At 36.5% G+C, this 19,989-nt stretch overlaps 1 protein-coding gene across 5 annotated transcripts in view; it reads right to left on the bottom strand.

Annotated features, from left to right (window-relative positions):
• Positions 1-987: 987 nt before the first annotated feature.
• Positions 988-19,989, bottom strand: part of LOC121500357 (integrin subunit beta 3 binding protein) — a 70,477-nt gene continuing 51,475 nt past the window's right edge. For 3 of the 5 annotated variants that reach the window (XM_041772008.1, XM_041772009.1, XM_041772010.1), the window contains 5 exons: positions 16,639-16,717; positions 15,970-16,063; positions 15,038-15,097; positions 7,824-7,874; positions 988-1,931 (listed from right to left, as the gene is read on the bottom strand). In XM_041772008.1, the coding sequence (XP_041627942.1) occupies positions 7,825-7,874; positions 15,038-15,097; positions 15,970-16,063; positions 16,639-16,717 (283 nt within the window). In that variant the 3' untranslated portion in view covers positions 988-1,931; position 7,824. Of the gene's footprint in view, positions 1,932-7,823; positions 7,875-11,083; positions 11,144-15,037; positions 15,098-15,969; positions 16,064-16,638; positions 16,718-19,989 lie in introns of all 5 variants that reach the window. The other 2 variants (XR_005990368.1, XM_041772011.1) reach the window with 2 other exon arrangements.

Below are 19,989 nucleotides of genomic sequence, written 5' to 3'. Positions count from 1 at the left end.
CATTTACAAAAGTCAAGACAGCCAAAGGAGCCTCTCTGTTCAATAGAAAGAGTAAAAGACGGATAGGATGTAACTAATGGTTAGAGTAACACAGGGGTTTCAAGTCTCAATTGGTCTCTCTTCTGTTATGTTCATTGGAAGATCAGGGCCACGTGTATCCCCCCTTCCTCCATGCGGCACCCCCTTCCCCCATATAAACATTAGTTTTGTGTGTGGATCTTTCTGCTTTGTCCTTCATGTGGCCTCCAAGGGTGATAAAGCGAGAGTCATCTGATCTACAATGAAGAGAACTGGGAAATGATTCTTAGCAGACCCAGCTGTTCTGAAAGGCAAAAGCTTAGTGTATCAAGAGGTCAAACATACAGTAACTGACTTAATAGTATTAAGCACATACGTACATAAGTTGCATTACATGTGCAACCAATCTACTTCTTAACCCTTTATTTCCTGACTAATACAAGTTTATATGCTTTGGCTTACATCCTAAGGTTAGTTTTCACACAAAGTAATGCTAGAACACAAAGGAATTATCATTTTGGTATATTTTAGATAATGTCCTATTATAAGGACTGTGTATCACAAAGTGTTCTTAATATTTGTTAGATTACCTTTAAAATCTTACGTAGTACCAATAAAATCATTAGTGAAGGGAATTCGATTTAATAGTTAATTGGGTTACTATTTAATATCTATGTCATTTAATAGTTTTTAAAAACTCATTTTCATTTTAAGAGGTAAATCTGAAATTTCTCTAACTGGAAAATCAGTTATTTTCAAACTTAAATTTTGTTTCAGATTTTCATATAGTAGGGATCCCTGGGTGGCACAGCGGTTTGGCGCCTGCCTTTGGCCCAGGGCGCGATCCTGGAGACCCTGGATCGAATCCCACATCAGGCTCCCGGTGCATGGAGCCTGCTTCTTCCTCCGCCTGTGTCTCTGCCTCTCTCTCTCTCTCTCTGTGACTATCATAAAAAAAAAAAAAAAAGATTTTCATATAGTATTTTTATTTACATGATACCATAATATACAAATTTTATCAAGACTTAGGGCAAGTACCAAGGGAATGGCACTTTTTCCCTTGTAGAGATAATCAAAGAAAAATAGAGGTTTTAAAAAGCCATGTTACCCAAGTTATAACACATCCTGTGATTCCCTCTTCCCTTTTATTTTGTGACAGTGCGAGGATGATACAAAAGAACACCATAGAAAAATAGAAACTTGATGCTTCAAAATAATTTTGAGGGGATTACATACTGACCCATAAGAAAGATCTCTTTAAATTCAGTAGAGTCTGTGTAGTTCAGTTTAAGAATAACTTCCTACTTAAAAATATATTTGTACCGAAAAATGCATTCCACTATTTTATAAAAGAAGGTGTGACAATTTTAAAACTTTGAAAATAGTTTTTCTATACTAGCATAGAAATAGGTAGAGTAGAAAAACTCATCCCTGAGATAGTGGCTACATAATAAACTCATAGAAAAATTTAAAAAGTTTAAAAAGAATCTAATATGCATCTGGGGCTTTCAATGGGAAAGTGGTACCTACTTCTACTCATTAAATTTAATCTGAGTCTTAAAACCTACACTTTTTCCAAAGGTGCTCTTTTCATAAATGCTTCAAATCTATCTATAAAAGCTAGAAGTACACAGACGTGTATGTGATAGAGAACAGAAGTTAATATCCTCTCCTGCATGTTGGCTCACATTAAAGGGTCCAGGAGAAATGTATTATTTACATTGAGATTATCCACTGGTGTGTGTAGAAAGTTTAAATTAGCTGCAAGAAATTTTATCTAGACACACACCTGCCTAGTGCTCTGATCTGGTATTTACTGGGCAGATTAATTACAGACGTTTCTGTTCCTTTAAATACGGTCAGGCAGATGCAGACGAAGTTGGTGTTCAGAGTGGGCACATTTCTTCTAATGCCTGCAGGATAAATAGGATGGTTATTAGATCAAGAACTAGTTTCCAAATTAACATGCCTCTCATGCATTACTTCCATGGTTCAAACACCCATTACCATGTGATCTGGCACCTAGAGGAGATACTGGCACTCTCATTTGTTCATTTTTGGGTCTTCTAACAAGATTCATCTTCATAAATAACTGTCAATAGGGTTACTCAGACATCGCACTCTCCACTTTGAAGATCAGTCTTGGGATACTTCTGAGAGATCTCTGAAACTCCTACATGACCCACTTGCTGAAAACACCAAAATCTACATGCCTTTGGTCTATAAGCCTTAAGGGCCTTTCAGCAGGTGTTTCCTCCAACAGCTGCCCCCCAAAAAAAGAGACCGAATTTACTGGCATTCCTATTCGGAGCATGTCCCTCGGGGGCCTCCCAGTGGTGGCAGACGTTCTTGCCGTTTGGCTCCAGACCTCTGGGTGAGGAAACCTCCCCCCCAAGCAGCCATTGGCAAGTGATGGCATGTTTCCCATAGGGCATCTGGACCTTTCACTCCTGAAATACCCCTACCATGCTTATGTGTGCAGCTATTAAGAGGTAATGATGGTAGGCTCCTATATTTCCCTATTCATGAGAATCCACATATATTCTTTGTCCCAGGAGGTAGGTTGCCAACTTGAACACCACCATCTCTTGCCAAGTTGAGCCTGGTCTGAATTCCTAGAGGAGATTTTAAGCACTCTGGTGTTCATTTGATATCCCTAGAGGTCACCGATCCAGAGTTATCAGAACTAATGACAATACTATACAGAAAAGTAAGACTATCATTACATAGTTACTGTGGGGGAGGTGCTAGTTAAGCTTATCTTGTAGAATCCCACAAGGTAAGGATCAGTCCCATTTTATAGTTAAGGTTTAGGGGAGCCAAGTGCCTTATTAAGGCCACAGAGCTAAGTAGGTAGCAGAACTGGTGCTAGACATGTAATCCAAATCCTGTCCTCTGTTATAATGCCAGACCATGCGAAGGAGTTTTACAAGTTCATCAGGGCTGCTAGAAGTGTTGAGAAAGATTCTGAGGCCAAATTCAGGATCCAGGAAAAACAAATAACTATGTTCAATATGATAATATGTCACAACACAAGACTACAGTAGCATTAATATTATCTCTACACTGCCCTACTGGTTCTGGAGATGAATATCTCAGAACACAAATGAAAAGCAATTTAGATATAGTGATGCAGTTCATGAGCAGTATTTTGACAGGAATTATCCTTCATATAGCAATTATATTCTTTCTAAGACATATTTTGGATTGTTACTTCCCTAATAATCTTCACTGGTCTACTTTTGCCTAATGAATAAAGTCTGAACCTATTAAGCCTGGTGATCATAACTGTCAATGACGTGGTCCAACCTACTATTGTTCAGTCATTCTACTATTCTGCCTTTTTTGTTCATGTTATTCTATCTGGTATGTTTATGCAGCCCATCAAAATGACCCATTTCTCAAATTCAGGCTTCCTAGTAAAGTACAGAGTTTCCACTACTAGGGTCCAGACGGTCCTCTGTCAGAGATAATGTAGAGTGGAATAACTAGAATTGATTTTAAAATCATGAACTCTTAAATAATGACCTAATCACTCCATCCTGAGGTGATCGATGTTTGTTGTGTATTCGTATACTATTGCTTATTCTTCACTTGGTTCTTAGAAAGGAAGGTTTATAATCCTTAGTCTGAAGAGGAAGGAACTGTCAGCTCTTCTGCTCTCTATACCCTATGGAAGAGTGACAAACTTGATTGGCCAAAGTCCAGAACATCAATCCACATTTCACTAGTAATAATACATGTCACTTTTTTTTTTTCTAAAGATTTTATTTATTTATTCATGAGAGACACACGGCGGCAGGGGGTGGGGGGGCGGGGCAGAGGGAGAAGCAGACTCCCTGGAGGGAGCCCGATGTGGGACTCGATCCTGGGACTCCAGGATCACCCCCTTGGCTGAAGGCAGGGGCTAAACTGCTGAGCCACCCAAGGATCCCCATATGTAACTCTTATACATCTTTCCCACTATTCACTATCCCTTTAACGGTCTCCTCTCAAGTCCAATGGGTCTTTGTGCTTCCTAATTTCATCCTGTAAGGATACCAGCCCATTCTATAGATCTCATCTGCAATCAAGCATAGGTGTGTCTGTGGTCTTTGCATTGTAGAGGCACATGGACATGGGGTCTACTTCAAAGATACAGCTTTCTCCTCAGGTTCAAGATTGGGATTCACAGCGTTCAAGATTTAGACTCAGTATGAGAGAGGAGGTTCCACTTCTGTCTTAGGCACACTCCACATTAGTTACCCTAATCTTCTATCAGAGGGCCTGCCATGTTGAGGTTATCAATTCCTCCATTAATAAAGTTGATACTTTGATTCTCAATGGACTCATAATCCCTTTTTGTGCTTGCTATTGGCCAGAATCCTGGAAAGAAGTGGGTCTGAACTTGTCTTGCTTATCATTGCTTGGCTTATATTACTGTTTTGTGTATATAATATAAATCTTGTATCTTTAGCTTGATTAATCAACTAGGTTTTAGAAGGTTGGCATTATGCAAGTGCTCTATTTTTTTTTTAAGATTTTATTTATTCATGACAGACACAGAAAGAGAAAGAGAGAGAGAGAGAGAGGCAGAGACACAGTCAGAGGGAGAAGCAGGATCCACGCAGGGAGCCCGACGTGGGACTCGATCCTGGGTCTACAGGATCATACCCCAAGGCTGAAGGCGGCGCCAAACCGCTGGGCGATCGGGGCTGCCCAAGTGCTCTGTTTATACTAAGCCTCTACTTGTGTTTACCAAGTGATTTATCCAGTTGTTTCCAGATAAATTATCCCAATATCTTCTGCAGTGTCCTCTATTAATATTAGCCCAAATCATGCTCCCCCACCCCTTTGCTGGTCTTTGTACTGCTACTGTCTAAGTCTGTGACCCATAGGTAGCTGTCTCTCTTATAGTCTCTCTTATTGTAACATTATTTTATAAAGGCTTTGCTTGTTAAAGGCTCTGGGAGTGAATTTGTATGGGTTATTTCCCCCAATGAACAATAAATATCAGGCGGAGTAATCACATAGTGTGAGAGGGGGCAGGACTTGATGTGCAGACAGGGGAGTTGGCCACAATGGCATCAGGAGTACTGTGCCAGTCAGAAGTTTCTAAGGCACGGGACAAAATCAGAATTTAATACCCTCGCTTAGTCATACCAGTTGGGCAGCTATGACAAATGCATAAAAAAGGAACGAGACAACATGGAAAAGAGGAATCTGAGAAAGCCTACTGTAAGGTGAGTTATAAGCAGGTTTTGAAAGATGGGTAAAGTTTTGATAATGAAACATGTCAAGAAAACATGTCAAGCAGAGGAGAGACAAGAACAAAGATAAAGGAATGAGAAATGTTCTCTCGGAGGAATGTGTCTGAAGAATGGCACATCATCTGGAGTGACTGAGGCACCAGGACAAGGTAAGCTGTGGTCACATTAGGGAGAGTGCTGAATGCAATAGAAATTTGGATTTTACTGTGAATATGGCAGAATGGTATCTTCTTAGGCATAATTTTTCAAGTAGCAGGACAGGCTGTAGGGGAAAGAGACCAAGGGGGCAAAGAGGCAGATTACAATGGAGAGGATAATCTGGATGAGAGGTCATGAAGGAATAACCTAGTACAGGGGGCATGGAAAGAAGAGGTAAACATTTTTAGAAGTGATCTGGCCTGGCAGCAGTTGCATATGAGGGCACAAAGAAGGACAGAATTTTGAGGTTTTGAGTCTTATCACTGGATTCATGTAATCCCTAAAAAGGCAAATGAGAAAGAATTTTGGGGGGGGGGGGAAATGATGAAATCAGCACACTTGGGGCAAAACATATATGGCAGCTGAGTTGTGAGTTTATACCTCAGAAAGATGGTCAAAATCAATTCGGAAGCCATAAGCTGCATTAAGGTGAGAACTAAAGTCAAGGAAAGGTTAGGGTAAGATTATGAAGAAAGTGCCAAAGTAAGAAGAAAAGTCAAAAGAACCCAGGAAAATGCCTCAAAGGTAAAGTCCAGTTTCATTTCATTGTTATTTCTCTCCAATGCTTCCCACTAAATGGGAAGTTGAGTGGCAGGACAACCTTCATTCTTGAAAGTTTTTTGTTAAATACTATTCATACTAAAGACTCAGAAGACCACCCCTAATGTTCTAGTCTTTATTAGGATCCAGGAACACAAAGCTATTCTCAGTACTTTAAGTTCCCCAAAGTTCAAATGAGACCATCAAAAACTCAATATGTATGTTATTTGCCAGATGTATAACTGTAACTATGTATTTAGGATCGCCATCTAATAGTTATCTGTTGGATTGCCATGAAATTGTATAAAATGTTTAACCTATAATGAGTACATATGTATATGCATATATATTAGATCCTTACTATTTAACAGGATCTAAAACCTTTGACCAGTAGTGACCCCTGACAATCGTAGTTTACTATTGTGACTGGGCAAAGCAAAGATTCTGGTGCCAGCCTACTCAGCTTAGTATCCTGGCTTTGTCTCTTAGATCATTCTAGGACAAGGTTATTAACCTCTTTGTACTTGTTTCCTCAACTATAAAATAAAGTCGATAATTGTATGTCATGTAAATTGCTGAAAAGGTTAAATGGAATATGTATAAGGTACTTACAATAGTACCTGGCATATTGACAGTGCTTAATGAATGTCAGCTATTTTTACAAACTATAGTTTGTGGACACCTGAGTGGCTCAGTGGTTGAGTGTCCGCCTTTGGCTCAGGGTGTGATCCTGGGAACCAGGATGAAGTCCTGCATGGGGCTTCCCTGCGGGGAGCCTGCTTCTCCCTCTGCCTGTGTCTCTGCCTCTCTCTCTCTGTTTCTCATGAATAAATAAATAAATCTTAAAAAAAAAAAACTATTATTTGTTGCATACAACAGAATAAACATTTTAATGAAGGAAAGTGACACAATTTTGTGTATATTTTGCAATTATTTTTTAAAGTTAGGAAGCTAATACTAATCATTTGAAATACAATTTCCTTTTTTTTTTTAATTTTTAAATTTTTATTTATTTATGATAGTCACACAGAGAGAGAGAGAGAGGCAGAGACATAGGCAGACGGAGAAGCAGGCTCCATGCACCTGGAGCCTGACGTGGGATTCTATCCAGGGTCTCCAGGATCGCGCCCTGGGCCAAAGGCAGGCACTAAACCGCTGCGCCACCCAGGGTTCCCTGAAATACAATTTCCAAAGAAATGTATTTTCACTATAGAATTTATTTTGCATTACTTTTTTTTCCTGAGAGATAATAGGCAACATCTAGTTAGCTTCTAAGAATCTTATTTAATGTTGATGCCACTAAGTCTGGGATAGGCTATTTTTTTTTTTTTTTAATATTTTATTTAATTAAATAAATACATCACCTTCGGCCCAGGGTGTGATCCTGGAGTCCCAGGATCGAGTCCCACATCAGGCTCCCTGCATGGAGCCTGCTTTTCCCTCTGCTTATGTCTCTGCCTCTCTCTCTGTGTCTCTCATGAATAAATAAATAAAATCTTAAAAAAAAAATAAAGATGCTAAATTAAGAGCCCTCTAAATACTAACCTAAAAATATGCACTTGACTTTTAAAGCTAGGCTGATGAGCTCAACAGTTCTTTTCAATCAGCTTCTAACTCGCACATCCTGTCAGATTGTCCTCTTACAATTTATAAAAATAGATTCAATATAATTTCAAAAACACTTCCAAAGCTCATGTCCCTATTTTCTTCATAGACACACAATACCAAATTTGATAATATAAGTAAAATGTTTCCATCTGAACAAAACAGTGAAATTTCACAAGGCTAATAACCTTAGTTAGAAAGGTGAAATCCTACCTCAGTTTAAAATGCCTTTAAGGAATTCATAGCTGTCAAGATGATGCAATTCTGTAAGAAAAAAGATTTTTTTCAGAAAACATTTCAAAGTAAGTTGTCACAATATGTGATACAGAATAAATGCTGAATCAAATGAAATTAAAGAACCCAAACATAAAGTTTTTTTTACATTATAAACAGCTTCAGGGTTATAAATTCTCATTTCAACATTTTACTGATTTGCCCAATTCTGTTTCAGAATGTACATTTAAGAATTTAGGATAAAAAGTGCCCCAAAACTTATTAATATAATGATTATGATTATTATGTGATTATGCTTTATTATAATTATTTGTCTTTTGTGACAGATTCTATAATCATGAGGGCAGGACTATGTCTGCCTTGGTCATTACCATATCCCCACTGCTAGAACAGTGCCTGGCTCATAGTAGGCATGCCGTAAGTATTAAATGGATGAGGCATGTAAGGAGATAGTAATTTGTAAGTATTTGAAAATATTTAAATTCCTTTAAAAAATTCTTAGAGTTGCATTTGTCTTTATTTTTTCACTGAACATGCACTGTGGACCTTCTATCAGGTTCTATACTAGGCTCTGGGGCTATACCATAGAGATACGACTTTTTTTTTTTTTTTTTTTTTTTATTTATGATAGGCACACAGTGAGAGAGAGAGAAGCAGAGACATAGGCAGAGGGAGAAGCAGGCTCCATGCACCGGGAGCCCGACGTGGGATTCGATCCAGGGTCTCCAGGATCGCGCCCTGGGGCCAAAGGCAGGCGCCAAACCGCTGCGCCACCCAGGGATCCCGAGATTCGACTTTTGTTTGCCAAGGAGGAGCCCAGGAGGAGCCATATAATCGGACAATTACAATACACTACAACTCTACAACATAATACATTTATAAACATTCAGACAAGTGTTGTAGAAGGCCAGAAGAAAAAGCAATTTAACTTTACGTAGGCAAGTTGGGGAGAGTTTCATAAAAGATGTGACATCTGAGGCTGATCTTAAAGAATGAGCAGGAGGAATCTGCTAGATAGAGAAGGAAGAAAGAGCAATCCAGGTAGAGAGAGAAGAAGTAGAGAGGCCTGGAGTTCACAAAGAGAGAGATTCCAGAGAGCTGAAGCATATGGTATGAACAGTATAAATTAAAAAATGCTTCTTTTCCTCTTGTATGAGTCTGAGCTGGAGGAAAAATCCACCCAATACTTTTTACAGAAGTCCTGCTTTTAACTATATAATTATCTATATAACACTATAAATATCTGCTTTATCATTCTATGTGTGTGTTTAATACATAAGCCACTTAGAAAATTTATCTAACTCTTTTTTTGAAGAGATTTTTGACTACTCTAAGAGTTAAAACAGGGGAAAAAAATGTTCACCTGTCAGGTGACATAAAACCAATTTCTACTAAATGTGCCAGAATAATTTTTCTCCATCTCAAGAACGGTTAGTCTTCAGTCTGTTCATTACTGTCTTTTTATAGTATTTTTATTTAATAAAACCTATTAAGACTACCATACAAATCTCTTTACTTATGCTTTTATCTTTTAACTGATCAATTTTTATATTGCTGACATCCCTTCTTCACCATTTGCTCATTTAAAAATTCATAGTATGTGAGATATGTCTCTGGAGAAAATGTCTATAAAATTTGTTACAGCTGGCAAATGTGTATGAGTCAGTGATAGCACATGACTAAATGCTTCACAGAAAATAAAATTTGTTTCTGTAGTAAGCAGAACTGTTTAAATGTTATTTATTTTTATGTTTCAAAGAAAATATATTGTGAAGTGCTGCATTGATTTAATACGCAACAATGTCTGTGTACATGCTGTAGAAGGAAAATTTATGAAACCTTTGCACAACTCCTTTAATTGAATTTTCCAAATCTCTCACCACACACAAATAATCAATATCTTCTGCAGAGAAAACCAGTCAGAATTATTACAGTCTTTCGTTTCAATTTTGTTGTCATCAGCACATACAGAGCACCTGGATATTCGTAATGTCTGATAGCAAGTTATTTACACCTCTTAAACATATAATTGCTATTAAGTGAGTTCAAATCTATGGTTAAATTTTTTTTACTGATTATTTAAAAGATAAAAACTATCATACTTCTAAAGAAGTATACAAAAATTTGAATCATGGAAGAAATTATTTAAAAGGCTTTGAAAAGTAATAAATCAATTTGTTTTTCCTTAAATCGTAGACAAATCTCAAGTAAGCAGTCAAAATGTATCCCCAAAACAGTGATGAATAGTGTAAGACAAGGGCATTAACATTATTAATAGGAAAGATATGAACCAAGTACAACATGACAGGAGAATTCTGATAAAGAGCCAGGACTACAATTGTACATTATGTAGATTTGTGTCACCAAAACTAGTATCTCCATTTTTTGTCTTCAGATAAACCAAGAACATGAAGGCACAGGAAGGAATTTTTGTTTCTTCTAAAACGCATCATGTCTACACTTCAAACTTTAGTGCTTTTAAAACTGAAGTATTTATTTGAAAAAAGATACTATTTAATGTTAGGATATAAAAAACTAAAAGGATAGTAGTCTTCTAGGGAGTAAAATTATTTGGCTGTATGATAAATACATTTTCAAGCCTGAGTGGGGGAAAGAACAACATATCTTTAAATTAAAAAATACTTCTGTGGGTGGTTAGAATGAAAAGGCAGTATCAAACTATTTCATAGTCAGAACAGAAAGAGCTTAAAATTTGTCCTGTAGTCCAAGAATTCGAAAACTTTAAAATCCTATAACCCAGATGAATTTAATAATGTAAGACAGTAAGTTAGCTAAAGAAAACAGAAACGTTATAGCTTGCACTTTTCTTCTGAAGGCCATGGCTAGAAATTCTGAAATATTTTGTATTACAAACAGCTGAGACAATCAACTTTTTTGAACAATTGTAAAGTTCACATGGTTACATTTCATCTCAAATATGCATACTGCAACCTACACAATTATTCTCAAAACAGATAAAATATGTTTTGGACTAAAGCTAATGTGTCTAGATTTCATATCTTGGCAACTGTTCTACAATTTGCTTACATTCTTTTGAAAAACATTTTGTTTACTGGAAGTACTGGTCTTAGACAAACAATGATGGTATTTTCTAATATTTCCAGAAAAAATGAAAATACTAAGTGCTATATAATGCCCTCTATTGATTTAGGAATATTTGTATCAAGTTGTTTTAAGTAGAGGTTGATTATGTAAAGTAAATAAATTTCATGCCTTACCATGTGATGATAATGTGACATTCCATCTGTATCAACCCATTGAATGGTCATGTTTTAAATCTTCAGCATAACAAATTAAGAATAATTATGAAAATTCACATCCAAATGTAACAGAAAAAGGACCTTTCATCTCATTATTTTTCTAAGAGTCATAAAGCCAATATTATTAAGGAAAATGAAGTTAGGCTTACTTCCTAAGTAACTGAAAAAAGAAAGAAAGCCTTCCTTTAAGAAATTTGTATTTAGCAAGGGAGAGCCTCTTTTATTCATATGCTCTATCAAAGCAGCCCCTGATTTGCAACATCCAGTTCTTTTGAAAACTATGAAAATCTCAGGGTACCTTTTCATGTTATTGTATATGTTTTAATTTCCTCTGTAAAGCCTTAAAAAATGTGTCAGATGTCTATTTATTTAAAACACTAGCATGTTATTTTTACAATTGTACTTCTCTGTAATAAAGGCTGCAACTGATCCTAAACAAGCTAGCTAGGAGTGACATGGAAAAATAAACAGAACCAGGGGGCTGACCTGAAGGAGCAACAATAGCCTAAATGCTGGAATTTTCCTGATATTGTCTATTTTAACTATTCTAGGAAAATTTTATGATAATCTGAAGGACATTCTTTTTTTTTTTTTTTTTTTTTTTTTTATGATAGTCATACAGAGAGAGAGAGAGAGAGAGGCAGAGACACAGGCAGAGGGAGAAGCAGGCTCCATGCACCGGGAGCCCGACGTGGGACTCGATCCCGGGTCTCCAGGATCGCGCCCCGGGCCAAAGGCAGGCGCCAAACCGCTGCGCCACCCAGGGATCCCAAGGACATTCTTTTTACTGTGAAAAAAGTAATTTGTTCTTATTTTCTTTAAGTACCTAATAAAACAAATCTCATATATATTATAGGAGTTATTTTTAACATTACATAACTTCTAATATTATCAAGATTCCCCAAATATTTTAAAATTTAATCAATTATAGATAATAGCATAGTGAAAGAAGTAAAGTAGAAATTTCTATAAAAGGCAAAAGGCTAGATAGATCCCCAAATAAGGAATGTATAAAGCAAATTAGTTTGAGATGTCAAAAACACTAGCTAAATCCTTGTAAAATGAATATACAAATAAAAAGGGTTTAAAGTTGTTAACTCAGCAAAAAATTATATATATATATATATATATATATATATATATAAATGTGTCGATGTGCATCATCTTTAATCAAAAACCAAAATAAAAAAATGCATCATGAGCTAGAGAGAGAAGAGGAAAAAACACTCAGTAAAAACACTCAAATTTTAAAGGAAATAAGTTTCAAAAGATTTTTTAGGCAACAATACTTTAAAAAAAATCAACTGAGGGAATCCCTGGGTGGCTCAGTGGTTTAGCACCTGCCTTCGGCCCAGGGTGTGATCCTGGAGTCCTGGGATCGAGTCCCACTGCGTGGAGCCTGCTTCTCCCTCTGCCTGTGTCTCTGCCTCTCTCTCCTCTCTCTGTGACTATCATGAATAAATAAATAAAAAATCTTTAAAAAAATATTAATTGAAAAGCTAATGAAGATCTGAATACCTCAGGAAATGTAAAGAGCTAATTCAGCTCTTGCCAAGAAACAAATGGAAGATGACATATATTCTAATATATATTTCTATACCTATTATATATTTTATATATATTTAAATTCAGTTTTCATTTTGGCCACAACAAATAATCAATGCTTATTAGAAATTTTATTTTTTATTTTATTTTATTTTTATTTATTTATGATAGTCACACACAGAGAGATTGACACACACAGAGAGAGTCACACACAGAGACACACAGAGAGAGTCACACACAGAGAGAGACACACACACACACAGAGAGAGACACACACACAGAGACATAGACAGAGGGAGAGGCAGGCTCCATGCACAGGGAGCCCGACGTGGGATTCGATCCCGGGTCTCCAGGATCGCGCCCTGGCCAAAGGCAGGCGCCAAACCGCTGCGCCACCCAGGGTTCCCTTATTAGAAATTTTAAAACATGATTTAGTCACAGGATCTCCTTTATGCGTGAACAAACACTCAGTCCTTAGGGAAACCTGGTAATGGGCAAGTCAGTTTTAAGGCCTAAAATCCTAGAAAATAGTTTTAAAGCTGGTCATGCATAAACACTCAAAGAATTGGTATATAATAGATAACTGAAAAGAGATAACTTTTAATACATGGAATATACCTTTAATGTCTTAATAAATGTTTAGGGAATGAAACGATAGTTTTGGAAATTTCTTCCCCAATATTAAAGTGACAATTCACTTATTTATTCTACAATTTTCCCTTCCTCATTTCTCAAAAATTGGTGAAAGCCAACTCTGTAAAGCCTAATTCTGGTCACTTCTAGGAAGTTACAGATTGAAAAAAAATCCACACCATTGGCACATAATATATAGATTTCCTCTGGTTGGGAAATAATCAACAATCCAATTTCCCATTTATGATCCTCTAAAACTTCTCAAGGAAAAAGAAACTGAAACCACTGAAATCCAGCTACACATTATAATCAAGTTTCACAGTATAGGAAAGAAGAGGTCTTAAGCCTTTTCTAAGAGCTAACTTCATATTCTTAAATTCTTGGGATCACAGTGGAAGTTAACTCTGCTCCATTGAATGGTTCGGGAAACCTGCTCAGCTCTCTTCCTTCATGAGCTTTGGAGGAGTCCTGCCAGGGCTATTGCCCTATATTACCAGGTGGCCTTTGGAAATAACAGGGAATCCTAGTACTTTCCATGCAAACTCATCACTGGCTTGTTAAAGATCCTAAATATAATCCAATATACTAGATTGGTTGAAGTGGTTTCAGTTATGCCTCATTTGAATCTAAAAGCTGGGTTGACTAAGTGATTTCATTTGTTGTAGGAAGAGGCAACATGGAACAATGGAAAAAACACATACTTTTTTGAGGTTAGACTGGTCTTTAGTTGGAATTCCTGCTCTGACATTTAAATAGCAGTGTGTTGGGCAGCCTGGGTGGCTCAGTGGTTTAGCACTGCCTTCAGCCCACGTTGTGATCCTGGAGACCCAGGATCAAGTCCCATGTTGGGCTCCCTGCATGGAGCCTGCTTCTCCCTCTGCCTATGTCTCTGCCTCTCTCTCTGTGTCTCTCATGAATAAATAAATAAAATCTTTTTAAAAAATAAAAAAAAAATAGCAGTGTGTTTGGGCATGTTAACATTTTTTGTTTTTGTTCCTTATCTATAATGACAGTGATAATAGATATAGTGCAGAGTAGAGGTAAAGATCTGCTGATCCTAGTGTTGGGAACTTAGAATTACTGGTCCTCAATAATTGGTAGTCATTGGTATTCAAAAATGGTAGACTAAAACATAGCTACCCACTTAAAGGCCTAGTTCCACTTGCAGAGATTGCAAAATGGCATTTATGTCAGTAATATTAAAATGATCCGTCTTAAGTTGGTCTAAAGGTTTTAATATTTTATAGTCCATGATCATTTTGCTTACTGAGGTATGGACGTGCATGTGTTATGGGAAGCCTGCTAATTTAGTTTCCCATGCTGTGAAATGCTCAGAGGCATATGAGTTCACAGTAGATCAAACATCATTAATGATCTGAAAGTTTTCAAAACGCTGGTTACAAAGTAACTTTTTATGCTTTGTGTAATCCTAATTCACCATTAAAAAAGTTGCTATATATTAATGCTTGTTCCTATTTGTCTGTATGCTCAAGAAGAACTTTTAATAAAAAGACAAAATCTAAATCTTAAACTGAAAATTGTATTTCAAAACATATTTTAAAAGTTTAATAATCAGAGAAGTTATCTTATCAGACATGGCCTGCCAAATTCAGTATAAGGTTTCCAAATGAGATTTATGATCTTTTAAAAAGACCACAGTAAAAAAGGACTCATGATAATTGGCGAAATGAGATGAAAGGATCTTTTAATATAAATGAAAACACAACTCTTTACCTTTGTTGGAAAATTCTGAACACTTCTTTTCGAACAGTTTTTGTTCTGTTACTTTTATCACTAAAAGAACAAAAACAAAAATACTCATGTTAAGAATTAGCATAGAATATGAATAATTTCTCATCCTTGGATAACTTCATGAGAAAAAGATAATTTGAAGTAATACATAATAGGTATCGAGTACAAAATGTAATACCTTATTTTATCTTATTTAAAGAATAAGCACTAGATTTTTAAAAAGCCTGATTATCAGGCTGAAGGCATATTCTTTTCCTTCATATTCAACAAGAATCCCTGAAGTAACATATCCTGGGAAAAGATATATGCTTCTTATAATTTTTTTTCTTTTAAGATTTTATTTATTTATTCATGAGAGACACAGAGAGAGAGAGAGGGAGGCAGAGACAAAGGCAGAGGGAGAAGCAGGCTCCATGCAGGGAGCCTGACGTGGGACTTGATCCCGGGTCTTCAGGATCACACCCCGGGCCAAAGGCAGGCGCTAAACCGCAGAGCCACCCAGGGATCCCTATAATTTTTTTTTTAAAGATTTTATTTACTTATTCATGACAGACACAGAGAGAGAGAAGAGAGAGAGAGAGAGAGAGAGAGAGAGAGGCAGAGACACAGGCAGAGGGAGAAGCAGACTCCATGCAGGGAGCCCGACATGGGACTCGATCACGGGTCTTCAGGATCATACCCCAGGCCGAAGGTGGTGCTAAACCGCTGGGCCATTGGGGCTGTCCAGCTTCTTATTCTTTAAATAAGATTTCCATTACATGTCCAGTAGTGCCATATATAAAAAAGTCTATCAGATTTAAATTTGGGAAAGATTATTGAGTTTATCTCTAAAACTGAAAACATTAGATATATTCTTAATGTTTAGAAATAAGGAATCAGAGAGATGCCACTGAAAACCCATGAATTTTTCTTACTTAGTTCTTTCGTTTTCCGCATTTCTCTTTGTAAGAAACAGGATGCACAGGAGATACCAAGGATATTTTCAAGCTCTCTACTGCCCTCCAAAGCCTAAAAGAAAGACATCTTAAATGAGTTAAGTTCTCTACATATAGAGCATTACTGGTAAGTCTAGTTATCAGTAATGTTCCTTTCATTACTGTTCCTTTCATCTGAAAAACTTAAACTCTGTGGTAAGAAATTTAACTTTTGCTGGCAGGTCAACACTGCAAACTTTAAAATGTGAAAAAGCCAGATATTACTAAAAGATTATGGTTAGTGTTCATATAAGAAAAGAAATTCTCATGAAAAGTAAATTAGACATATTCCCTGCAAATTCTTTCCTGGATTGGATTCTCCAATCTGGGGCTTCTTTCCTATTTTCTTTTTTCAAATGGAGTAGTAGACATATGAAAAATTATACGCCTCAAAGGAAAAAAGAAAGTTAACCTGGGCAGCCCTGGTGGCTCAGCAGTTTAGCGCCGCCTTTGGCCCAGGGCGTGATCTTGGAGACCTGGGATCGAGTCCCATGTCAGGCTCCCTGCATGGAGCCTGTTTCTCCCTCTGCCTGTGTCTCTGCCTCTCTCTGTCTCTCATGAATAAATAAATAAAATTTATTTTATTTATAAATTAAAAAAAAAGCTAACCTGTATACTGCTTAAATTTTGCATTATTTCCATGATTTCTTCTGATGATTTCTCAACTTTAGATAGCAACATCATGAATCTATAAATGAAAAAAAATTAGCAAGATGAAGCATTTAAAATAGCAAGTCATTTTCACACCTTCAATTCTTTTAAAAAGATCTCAGATTCAGTTTTCTAATCCTTTTCTTTACAAAGTAGTGAAAGATGTTAAATGTCTTTCATTCCTTTACAAGCCAACCTGTCTTTGGGATTTTTGCTTTCATTTCCTCTGAACAGTGGGAAAAGATGTGAAGATCTAGTTAGTTGGCTTGCTCCTTTCTCCACAGTTCCACTTTGAGAACCCTAATATACCATCTCCTTATTTACCTTGATCTAAGTCTGAGTCAGGGTTACTCAGGAATTATTTTAAATAAAAAAGTAAGTTTGATGGCTTTAATAATTTCAGAGTGAAAAAAGGTTACAAAGGCATTCTTTTAAATTTGAAAACAAAGAAAACTTCATTTGTAATCTTATCTCTGAACATATCCCTAGTTAGCATGTTAGCATACAGGAAAAATTCTCTTAGGTATTTTAAAAACAATTTCTATAATTTTATATCATACTTTCTTTCCTTAATATAATATAATACATATACTTTTTGGCCACATCACCCATAGGTTTATAATTTTAAAGGCTGCACAATATTATATCTAGTAAACATGCCAAAGATGATTTAACTATTCCCTTATTGTCCAATTTTATGATCTCATAGCTGTATATGATAATCTACATCAGTGCAGTCTAATAGAAATAAAATGTATGCCACAAATGTAATTTAAAATTTTCTAGTAGACACATTGAAAGAAGTAAAAAGAAGTGAACTTAATTTTAATAATATATTTTATTTAACCAACATATCTAAAGTATTATCATTTCAACATGTAATCAATAAAAATTATTCATGAGATATTGTATGCTTTTTTTCCCAAAATCCAGTGTGTACTTTACACTCATAGCACATCTCATTTCAGACTAGTCACATTTCAAATGCTCATTAGCCATGTGTGGCTGGCTAGTGACTACTGTTTCAGAGACCACAAATCTATGCTATTGACTTTATGAAAAAAAAAAAAGAAATTTTATTTAAACGCTTTTCAAAATTACATCAATATTATCCATTAACATTTCTGTGCTATTAAAAATAAGACTGATATGTTAAAGTTTCATATGCAACGAATATGTACAATATGTTCCCTCCAAGTAAAATACATGAAGTATGCAAACAAGGAATGAAAAACAGCATTTATGCAAAAACTAAAATTTATGTGAGGAAAATGGAATTGCAGGTGATCTTTTTTCTTTAAAAATTTTCCCTGATTATCAAGTATTTTCAATGAAAAGCCTTACTTGCTTATCACCTGAACCTCAGTTTGAAAGAGTGTCATAAAAGAAATCCAGCTCCTTCCATTGAGCTCCAAAAGCCTCAAGGAGCAAGAGGGCTTAAGTGACTCCCACCCAGGGCTGGGAACCTCCAGTTTCCCCTACATTATACCAGTACTACTACTGCCTCAAGTGGGCAAAGCTGGGGCAAATGGGCTACTTCACCATGAGAAGCATTCCGAAGGGCTCTTTACACCTTGCCTTCTTTTCCTGGGAGGACTGAAGTAGCAGATCCTCTCTACACTATCTTACCACACCTTAAGGAACTGATGATACTCCTTGTTGACCCTCATGTAATTATGTGGGAAGGGTGGGTCCTGCAGGGCTACTATCTTGAATGACTCCAAGGGGCTCTCTGTTCAGATAGAGTAAGATGTAAATGGAGTCCCCAGGAATTGTGCAATGTAATATCCCCAAAGGGTCTGTTGGTAATTCTGCCTCTCAAATTAAGATAGTTATTGAGGGGCTCAGTTAGGCAAACTGTTTTTGACAACCTTGGAGAGCTAGCTGTATGGCCTGAGTATCAAATAACTGGGGAAACTATTTTCCAGGATATCCTTCACATGCCTGAGCTGCTTTTAGAGGAAAACTTGTCTTCACTGCATGACCAGTGGACTAGTTGACAATACATCATTCTTCTCATTTTTATTTTTTTAATTTTAATTTTTAAGTAAACTCTACATCTAACATGGGGCTCAACTCATGATTCTGAGATCAACAGTTGCATGCTCTACTGACTGAGTCAGCCAGGTGACCCCCATTTTTATTTTAATCTCCTTCTCTTCCTCCTTCTTTTACTTCTTCCTAGATGAAATCAACTCCTCCCATCCTGACTGCAACCAGTTTCATGGAATGGGTACACACATATATTTCAAATCACTCTGTTACAAACTTTAAATATATATAATTTTATTTGTCAATTACACTTCAATAAAGCTGGGGATAATAACAAAAAGAAAAGAAAGTCCCTTAACCTTCTGCCACACACATGTCCTTCTAATGTGTAATCCTGGATTTCCTACCTATTTGTTTCCTTCACTCTCTGGCCCAAGCTGTGAGTGCTACAGGAATCTTACAGCAGTACTGATGGTTAATATTACAAGTATATGATTTGCTTGGCCCTTGAGGCTGTTTAATTCTTTTACTTAATTTAATGAATTTTTCCCCCATAAATCACTGCTCAAAATAATGGTCCAAACCCAATCTCTATTCCTCCGTACTGAAATTAAACTCTTATATTCAGATTTCTGCCTTACCACTCTACTGGTACTATACTCTCAAAGGCCACAAATGAACTCGTAATTAATTCCATTACCAAAAATTTATATCAAAAGTCACTATCTGTAAGAGACTGTATTTGTATATAATTTCAAGAAACCTGAAAGTTATATGTACATTACAGGGACAAAATCCTCAGATTTCCTTTATCCTCTTAATACTTACTGTGTCTTTTTTTTTTTTTTTAATCTATTTATCATAGAGAGAGAGAGAGAGAGAGAGAGAGAGAGAGGGGCAGAGACACAGGAGGAGGGAGAAGCAGGCTCCATGCCGGGAGCCTGACGCAGGACGCGATCCCGGGACTCCAGGATCACGCCCTGGGCCAAAGGCAGGCGCTAAACCGCTGAGCCACCCAGGGATCCCCCTACTTACTATGTCTTATAGAGAAAAAGGTAAATAGGTCACAGAACCTCTGCTTATCTGTTTATACTTATTCTGTTTATCTAAACTGATTGTTTTGGATGATAGCTGGACTGTAATGATGAAATATATTGCTAAGTTTCTTTGAGCTCTTTCTAAAGTCAAAGCATGGTACTTGTTACTTCACAAGCTATATCTTAATCTTAAAAATAACTCTTTGGTAAACATCTCCATTTTACATATATGGAAACTAAAACACTAATTACTCACAGTTACATAGTAAGGAACACAGTC

This window comes from Vulpes lagopus, chromosome 10 (genome assembly GCF_018345385.1).
Source record: "Vulpes lagopus strain Blue_001 chromosome 10, ASM1834538v1, whole genome shotgun sequence".
NCBI classification, from domain to species: Eukaryota; Metazoa; Chordata; class Mammalia; order Carnivora; family Canidae; genus Vulpes; species Vulpes lagopus.
This window is presented reverse-complemented; position numbering and strand designations above follow the sequence as displayed.